Source organism: Pelmatolapia mariae, linkage group LG14 (assembly GCF_036321145.2).
Source record: "Pelmatolapia mariae isolate MD_Pm_ZW linkage group LG14, Pm_UMD_F_2, whole genome shotgun sequence".
NCBI classification, from domain to species: Eukaryota; Metazoa; Chordata; class Actinopteri; order Cichliformes; family Cichlidae; genus Pelmatolapia; species Pelmatolapia mariae.
In genome coordinates, this window is record NC_086239.1 from 15310143 (window position 1) to 15319591 (window position 9449).

Sequence of the window (9449 nt, forward strand, 5' to 3'; positions counted from 1 at the left end):
ACAATTCTCTAACAATATACAATCAAGAAACCAAACAGTGTAAAAGGGGGGGAAAAAGAACGGTTGAGATCGTAGTAACAGAGGCATAAGTTGTTTTGGCATTTTTTCAGGCTATTCAGTATTTTTCAAATTGAAATATTTGCTTCCAGATTGCAGTGACAACAGGAGTTCAGATAACAGTCCAGAGCCTCTAAATGAAGAAGATTGTATCAAAGAAAATGAGGAACCAGAACCCACACGGGCGCTCAGTGGACCTGAATCCACAGTAAAATATCAGTTTTCAGACATCTGTTCAGATGAGAGCCCAGAAAACGAAAATAACGGAGAAGCCCCACAGGTGCTGGAAGAGACGCGACAAACACAGCACGAAAGCACAATGGCCTTCACTTTAGAGAGGTGTCTGAATCGAGCAGCACCGAAGAGAAAAGAAAGCAGATTCCCCAGAATCAGAAGCAGCTACACCTTCAAACAGACCACAGAGAACCTGCACTGTGGAAGACCAGCTTACAGCACTGAGGACTTGAGCCCACAGGAAAGCTCTGAGGTGGAGATCCTCAGTAGAATTCCTGAGCTTCATCTACCAGATGAGAAAACTGATGGAGGTGGAGCACACAGCTCTTAGACTGAATAAAGTGCAATTGAAAGGAAAGTGCAGGCTAGCTCATCATATGATTATTATGCAGCTACCATAGAGAAACTCCTTTTTGCATCATAACACACACAGTGAGACTTTCTGAAACTTTCCATTATTAACACCTGTAAACTAATGTTTTCCTACTCCAGACTCTTTATTTCAATCTTTATTTCATTACAGTAATGTTTTACTACCCAATTTGCTTTGGTTGGCTCATTCCCAGGTAAAGGTAAAATAACAAAACACAAATCTTTTTTTTTTCTTTTTAATAAAAATTAATTTCCACATTTCCATACCACTGTTTCACAGTAATATACACACAATCAAATAGCCACATAATTATACTTAAATAAAAACAATGCTAACAATGATAACACTTTTTATAGTAAACTACTGCTGCAATTCGAGATCACCAAAATGCACTGCATTATTTTAACGTTCTTTGCTAGGATCAGCTGACTGAAAACGACAAAACAAAAACTGCAGCGTTCGTCATCAAAGGAAACTGTTGAGCAGAGGATTAGGAAACACTCTAGCTGACAGCATTCAGAGCCAGAGTAACTACTTTGTTGCAAACCACCAACCAGCATGTGATTCCAACTCCACCTGAAAAGGAAAAACAACAAAACAAACAGCTCATTGATGGAGCTTGACTCCAGGCGGAAAAGAACAGCACATATTGATTTACACTACATGCATCATATTGTATAAAATCTACATATTGAAGAATACCTGCACTGAAGTGAAATGAATTAGATTTTATTATCAGTGGATAATAAAATCATCATGATTTCTATTAAACTATAAGCTATGTGTAATTTTTTTGTTTTGTTTTTTAATAAAGAAGCTGTTATGGATTTACCATCCACTTCATTAGGTATACCTGTTCAACTGCTCCTCAACACAATTATCTATTCAGCTAATCACATGGCAGCAACTCCATGAATTTAGGCATGAAGCTATGTGAAACATGACATGCTAAAGTTCAAAATGGGAATCAGAATGGGAATGAAAGCTGATTTAAGTGTCTCTGAATGCGGCATGGTTAGTGTCAGATGTGTTGGTCTGAGTATTTTAGGGATTTTCCCACAAAACCATCTCTAGGGTTTACAGAGAATGGTCTGAAAATAAGAAAATATCATGATTGTTGAAGTCAGAAATCAAAGGAGTCTGAACAGACTGCTTTGAGCAGCAAATTAAAAAACAAACAAACAAACCACTACTTATAACCAAGGTATGCAGAAGAGCATCTCTGACTTTTGAAGCAGATGGGCTACAGCAGCAGAAGACCACACCAGGTGCCAATGCTGTCCACTAGGAACAGGAAACTGAGGCTACAGTTCACACGGGGTCAAAGAAAATTGGACAACAGAACAGTGTAGCCTGTTCTGATCAGATTTCTGCTACAACATTCACGTGGTTGGGCGAAATTTTGGTTTAACAACATGAAAGCACTGATAGATCCTGCCCATTACCAGTACTTCTGGATATTTTCTTCACGGTCACCAAATCTCAGGTCAATACTGCAGCTTTGGAATGTGGTAGAACAGGAGAGTCACATCAAGGACGTGCAGCTTGTGTGCATTGAGTGTATACTATAGGCTATGCTATCTAACACGAACCTGCCACTCCTGTTGGAAAAGCCACGAGGCGCTCCACAGGAGCAATCCATCTACTTGGTACCACAGTCACTGGATCAGAGTAATACTTCCATATCAATGAAATCATCAGCGCAGCCTGACAAAAAAACACAACAACAAAAAAACCCAAAACAGACATATAGTGTCAATAACAGTAAATAAGCTGATTCAACTACTGAAAAACTATTATCTGGAGGTTTTGGCCAGTGCTGTAGGCTCACAACTAAATTAAAATACATTCATGCTTCTACTCGAAACCTCCACCTACCTGGAGTATGTAAAAAACAATGCTCACAACCCACTTCATTTTGGCTTGTTGAGCGGTTCTTGATTTGACTGCAATAGACAAGAAATATGCAACTGTTAGTCTCAACATATTAATTTTTCTTTATTTTGTAGTGACACTGCCAGTTCCTTTAAATCAGATGGAACTGTCATTTTGTTTCACTTTATTATTTGACCATCCCATGTCCAGGGAACTGAAACCAGGATAAATTCCTTTTTTTAACCAGTCACAGAGTAACAGGGAAAGTATTAGTCCATTCTTTATATGGTCTTTGTTAATACCAACATTACACAAAGTAAATCTTTGCTTAAATGTAAACAGACAGCACTATTACTTTTTATTCAAGAATCAGGTGAAGACTAGAGTCAACACTTTGAGAATCACAAGACAGTGCGGTCAGAATAAAATCAAAATAATGACTTAAGTACATAGAGAAGAGCCTGGGTGTAATGCTGATTGTACAATAATTTAAAATTGACAATGTGCAGGTTTTGGAATAGGACAGCAAAGAAACAGTCTTTAGCAGCCTTTGTATTGCTAAGTAATTTATCACACAGAATAGACAGTGTTTCTTTACCAGATTGTCTGGGGTCAACCAACCAAAACAAGAGAGAATGAACAAGAGAGGTGAAGAGTAGAGGGCAGGCAGGTTGGAGTGGATGGAGACAAGTGTCAGGTGTGATTTGTGACAGAAGGATAGCAACAAGAGTGAAAGGGAAGGTTCATAAGATGGGAGTAAGATCTGCTATGATGTATTTTTTGGAGACGGTGGTGCTGACAAAAAGACGGGAGCTCAAGCTGGTGGTGGCAGAACTAAAGATGGGAGTGACCAAGATTGACAGGTCTGCAGTCTGGAGATATGGTTAGAGGCAAGCTAACATGGTTTAGACATGGTTTTAGACATGTGCAGAGGAAGCTGAATGGACATACTGGATGAAAGATGTTTAATATGGAGTTGCCAGGCAGGATGAAAAGTGGAAGACCACAGAGAAGATTGATGGATTCAGTGAAGGAACACATGCAGAGGGTTGGTGTGACAGAAGTGGATGCTAATCCTGAGGCTATGGGGCCAAAAACAGTCACTTACCTCTAAAAAACCCCCAAATATGTCTTCTGACTGATAATTTTTAACATGTAAATCTACATTAATAGACATTCACATCTATGGAAGACATAATATATGCCCTTTAAGAGTATCTACTACATATTTTCTGCTGTGTTACATAAAGAAAAAGCAATTAGTTTTAACTTTTTAGAGCTCATCACTCTGTTGCAGTTAACTTCATTTTGAGGCTCCTGTCACACCATCTATCCTCTGAACGTCAGTAGGCACTTTTACATCTCACCATGTGTTTTCAGCTTGTCTGTTGTCTTGTTGATTTTGCGCTCCAGTCTGGCATATCTAGCAAACTCATCCATCATGCTAATGGAGGACTGCTCCTTCTTCATCTCTTGGATTTCAGCCCTCATCTCACTCTCCTGCTCAGCATCTTTCTGCACCATCTTTGAGAGCTTTAAGAAGGGGAAAAAATACTATCACTGAGCAGCCTGGGCCTGATTGAAATGTTTATAATTACAGTAGTAGTCCCCATTAGGCAGTCTAATCAGTACCTACGAATGTCAGTTTAACACTTTCCATGAGGATTTCCACGAGGCAACCTTTCGAGCTACAAACAATCTTTAGCCGTAAAGCTAAGCTGTAAACAGTTTCTTAACATTAAAGCAGGACATTTGGCGATAAAGGAGGAAAGGGAATCCCAGTTAAATGCAGCAACTACCGGATTCTCGGTGAAACCCCACCCTCTGGTTGTAGCTCAGCTATAACTGAGGAGGTACAGCAGCTATAAGTTAGCTTGACAGACGGCTAAGCTAGTCAACAACAATCCACCGTGTGTCCGACGAGGACACAGATAATAATACACCGGCATTCAAACAACTTTAACAACCACCATATATGCAAACAATAACTCCTACTCACGAAGGAAGATATGGTCGGTAGAAGGATTTTCATAAGATTGCAGAGAAAAACCGAGCCAAGCACCAGGAACCATGCATAGCCGGCCGCCATGTTTGTTTCCTTTCTCCTCCACTCAGTCAGCCTCCTCCTTGTTGCAGCTGTTGAGCGACTGGACTGCTTGGTGCACTGACTTTAATAATTATCCCACTAAAGACGGGACATGCTGTTAGTAATTACGACTGTCTTTAAACACTGCAGTAGTGAAATAATGTAACGTGCATATATATGGCGTCCTCTATAATAAAGGACTGGATAGGAAAAGGGGGAAAATGCAGGCACTATTTATTTTTTTTAATATTCTTCTTTCTTTATGTAAACTATATCTCAAACTCACCATTTGCCATGCATTATTCAAACCCTACACGTACACACACAACTAATACACCCTGTGAGCAGCCAGCCAAGCGGTTATAAAGTTAGATAAGGCCTGGATTGACTGATTGGCACACTGTCCTGCCCACACAGGTAAAGATGTTGTGTTTCAAAAATATGCTGCCTCATCCTCAAAGCCAATCACAGGAAGCAGTGGGCGGGGGCTCTCTCTTCCTGGTAGGTTGGTAGGATAAGGGATAAAATATACCGAGAGGGGGATCCAATCCGGTTTGAGCTAGTTCTGGTACTGCTCGGACGTTTATGTTAAGTTACAGACTGCAGCTGGTGGAGGTGTAGGCAGAGGTGGCTGGGCTGACAAAACAACAACAACTCCTCCTTTTGTTTGTGTAACTGTTATAAGAAAGGCAGTGTTCCTTTTTTTTTTAAATTCCTGCCGTGCAACCTAAGCAACAATGGGAAGGAAGAAAGTAAGTGGAAAGAAATGTGTGCTTTACGTTTGGGTCGGCATGATGCAGAAATAACGTTTTAAGAAACTGTAGCAGTTGTTTTGTGGTGTTAATAGACGTATGCAGGAGCAATGCAATGCAACACGCTACGGCGTGTCCATGTGCGTGCCGTGGAGTCCACCTTTGCCTGCGCTCAGGTCTGTCGTGTCTCACTCCGCTGATACAGGGAAGTGGCGCCTTTTTACTTAGCACTGCTTTTTTCGCTCTCTTCCCTCCAGTCCAGTTTAAAGCTTCTGTTTTGTAAAACGTGTGCCCGGCTGAGTTTTAATAGTCACCAACTGTGCGCTGAAACAAAGGGGTGTAACCACCGTCGAGGCGCACAGGTTGGCATTTCGAGGAAATTTCTTTCGTAATTGCCTCCTTATTTATTTATTTACTTGTGCTCTGGGTTGCACGCGTGCTGTTTCAGGTACCAGCTGCACCTTCGGTCACGTGTCGCGTTTTTAAGTCGCATTTGCGGCCAAATTTGGCGGAGATTTTGACCCCAGGCGAGTGTGCGCGCACTGGAAGGCTGGTGCGCGTCACTCCTGAGGTGTGCAGTCCCTTTCCCCCCCTCTCTGGTTAGGCTCGTTAATGGCAGTTGATGGATCTTCGACAGCACAGCGACACATCTGGCCGTTTTGATGTCAAGCGGAGCTCTGTTAGTAATGGAGGATGGTCTTATTTTTTCAGTTTAGTCACGCTGGTGATATAAACAGTGACAGCAGGCGGAGCGAGTCCACTCCTCTTGTGTCCACGGAGCTGCTGTTGCTTTGTGGGAAATAAACTCGCACCCGCCAGATCCTTTGAGTCAGCTCAAAAACGTGACCCTCCCCACATACGGATTGCATAATTTCTTTGTGACTTGAGGGGAAGGAGAGGTGCCCATCCCCCCCCCCCTCACCATCCCCCCCCCCTCACATTACACACCCACTTTAGCTCACTCTTGAATGGTTGTTGGTTTTGGCTCGTTATGTTTTTCCCCCCCCCCTCACTCTCTTGTCTTTTTCAGGCTACCACTGATGCAGATGCAAGTGCAGAGGTTAGTATTTCCACTAATAAATTCAAAACTAATGCTGATACCCAGAATAAGATTGATGCTTCATAGCCAGTTCAGTGCAGCCCAGTCCTAATCGGTGGAGTTTTGAGACTGACCGTAAATCGGATGGGTTTAAAGTGCAAGTTATGTTGAGTTTGTGCAGCCCAAATTGTTCTTGTTTACCGGATTTGTCTTAAATTGAGTGCACAGGTAAAGAGTTTAGTGTTTCTAATGCCCTAAAACGGTAAACTATTTGTTCAATTTATTTCATTTAGGGGAAAAAAGGAAGGACAAAAAAATACTATACAGAATAAAGCAAATTACACTCTGATAACGCTCTATGCTGATTCAGTATACATATTGAATAGGAGCAGGAAGAAGTGCACACTTGTTTAATTCCACCCCTTCTCCTTAAGTTGGCAATTAATATTTATCCAGCTTCCTTATTGATTATAAACCTGAATAATAGCAATATAGATATTTCTAATGCTAAATTTGCAGCACGAATCAAAACTCCCAGAATGGAAAGTTTCATCTTTGCTCCCTTTAAGGACAAATAATGAAGTGCATACAGAGTGCAATTATATCCACAGTGTGTCTTTGTCCCCTGTCCTGTAACCTCAAACCAGTCACAGCAGAAGGCTGCCCCTCCCTGAGCGTTTCTGTCGAGGTTTCTTCCTGTTAAAAGGGAGTTTTTCCTTCCCACTGTCACCAAGTGCTTGGACATTGGGGATTGTCTGATTGTTGGGGTTTTCTCTATTATTGCAACATCTTTACTTTACAGTATAAAGCAGGGGTGTCAAACTCAAATACACAGTGGGCCAAAATTCAAAACTGGAACAAAGTCGTGGGCTAACATTAATATTTACTGAAAAAAAATCTTCCTCCAGATATAAGAATGAATCTTTTCTTATGGACTCAAACAAGTTTTGCTGAAAAACTGAATATGGAACAAGCAAAGCTTAATACTAAACAATATATATATTAGCTGTATAATACCAGTAGGCCAGCTCTAATAGTAATTTTGTATGGCTCCGCGGGCCAAATGTAATTAAGCTGTGGGCCAAATTTGGCCCGCGGGCCAGAGTTTGACACCTATGGTATAAAGCATCCTTAGGTGCCCTGTTGTGATTTGGTGGTATGTAAATAAAATGGCATGTCTGAAACACATGCTGGAAGTTACTACTTCCCTTTGTGGGCTCACTGTGTCATTGTAACACCTCTCATTGAGTAACATTGGTTTTTTTCCATCATAAATGCTTGGGGGAGGGGGGGGGGCTCTGTCTCTTCTGGAGTGCTTAACTGAATTAATGTGGCCTTCTGTGTTTTTTATTCTTTTTTTCTTCAGCCAAGGAGAAAGTCTCAGAGGTTGTCAGAGGTAAGTCTACAAAGCTCAGCAAAGACCTTGACAGGTTAATCTCTGGATTTTCTCATTGCTGTGTTTGTAATTTTGGAACATGATTGTGTGTTACAGAAAGAGACACAACCAAAACCCCAGCCAGAAAAGACAAAGGTAAAAGACAAATCTTACCATTGCACACAACCGCTATAACCATATAAAATGCACAGCAGGTTCATGATGCTTGGTTTGTTATTGACACCACAGGCAACCCCCAAGACCAAAAAGGTGAAAGAGGCAGCCAAGGCAGAGGAGAAAAAAGAAGAACCTCAGGCAGAAAAGGAAGAGGTGCCAGCAGAAAATGGAGAGGCCAAAGCTGATGAGGTATTCTAAGTTTCCCTCTTTTGTGAGCGCCACATGACATTTACACTGTCGCAAAACAGAACAAAATAAAAGTGCGTTTTCTCCATTCTCCAGCAGGCCGCAGCAGCAGATGAAAAGGACGCCAAGGCTGAAGAGGAGGAGAAAGCAGCAGAGTAGTCGTGTTGCCACTGAACTAACTCGTCAATGCTCCCTGTACCTCCTTTGTTGTAAAATGCAGAGAATATTTTTATCTACTATTTTCTTAAGACAGCAGTGTTTTTAGGGATATGATTGCTTTTTTAAGAATAGTACGGTTTCCATTCAGTTTCACGGCTTCTGTGAAGGGAAAGTTTATTGTGTCCTTGTGATCTTTTTGTCTTGTGTTTAATTTCTTTTTCTTTTCTTTTTTTTTTTTAAAGCCTGTTTACCCGAGACATTTCAGAGGTACCTTTTTGGAACTTTGTAACCTGTTTTGGAAAATGCATCAAAATTCTGTGCTGGATGGGTAATCGTTTGAAAGTTGTGTTCTATGCTAAGTAATGCCTTGCTCATTTTCATTATCATCACAGGAAGTCATTGGGTTAATTTTTATGTTATCGTGTGTTTGAGACCAATATGATCGATCCATGTTTTCTGCTTTGCTTTAAACTAAATGCATTAGAGTTGTACTTCTGACTTTTTTCCTATTGTGAAATCTGTTTGGTTTGGGGATTTCTCTACTAATGTACAGTTTCCTCCTTTAAACAAAACAAGTTTCCTTTTGTTATAAATGGTATAAAATACCAATTAAAGTGAGGACTTTGATTTAAGTGTGCATTTCTCAGCAGTTGTGTACTGTATTTGGCCAAAGGGATTTATTTTAAATGACCTATTTCAGATGTTTCTATTGTAAACCACTTAAATTATAGATATTAGAAATTGTGATAGAAAGTTACTAATTGTTGCTTTATAATTTTTTAGATTTCTCAGTTAATTTCATAAGAGAATCACTGAAGATCACTTTATAAAAATGGTGATCAGGAATAACATTATGACCACAGGTGAAGTAAATAACAGTGATTAAATCTCCATCATAGCACCTGATGGTGGGTGGGTTATATTAGGGAGCAAATGAACATCTTGTCTTCAAAGTCGATGTGTTGGGGGCAGGAAAAATGGACAAGCGTAAGGATTTCAGTGAGTCTGTGAAAGGGCCATATTGTGATGGCTAGATGACTGGGTCAGTCGATCTCCAAAACTTCAGCTCTTGTGGGGCGTTACTGGTCTGCAGTGGTCCATGATGAACCAGCAACAGGGTCATGGGTGGTCAAGGT

General features: G+C 40.8%; 2 protein-coding genes across 2 annotated transcripts; one reads left to right on the forward strand and one right to left on the reverse strand.

Annotated features, from left to right (window-relative positions):
• Positions 1-902: 902 nt before the first annotated feature.
• Positions 903-4760, reverse strand: get1 (guided entry of tail-anchored proteins factor 1). The gene is made up of 5 exons (XM_063493804.1): positions 4539-4760; positions 3907-4072; positions 2543-2610; positions 2257-2371; positions 903-1240 (listed from the first exon to the last, which is right to left on the reverse strand). The coding sequence occupies exons 1-5, from the start codon at positions 4626-4628 to the stop codon at positions 1167-1169; spliced, it is 513 nt and encodes a 170-aa protein (XP_063349874.1). The 5' UTR covers positions 4629-4760; the 3' UTR covers positions 903-1166.
• Positions 4761-5168: 408 nt separating this feature from the next.
• Positions 5169-8916, forward strand: hmgn1a (high mobility group nucleosome binding domain 1a). Its single transcript, XM_063492410.1, has 6 exons — positions 5169-5377; positions 6408-6437; positions 7783-7812; positions 7909-7947; positions 8041-8157; positions 8251-8916. The coding sequence occupies exons 1-6, from the start codon at positions 5363-5365 to the stop codon at positions 8311-8313; spliced, it is 294 nt and encodes a 97-aa protein (XP_063348480.1). The 5' UTR covers positions 5169-5362; the 3' UTR covers positions 8314-8916.
• The last annotated feature ends 533 nt before the right edge of the window (positions 8917-9449 follow it).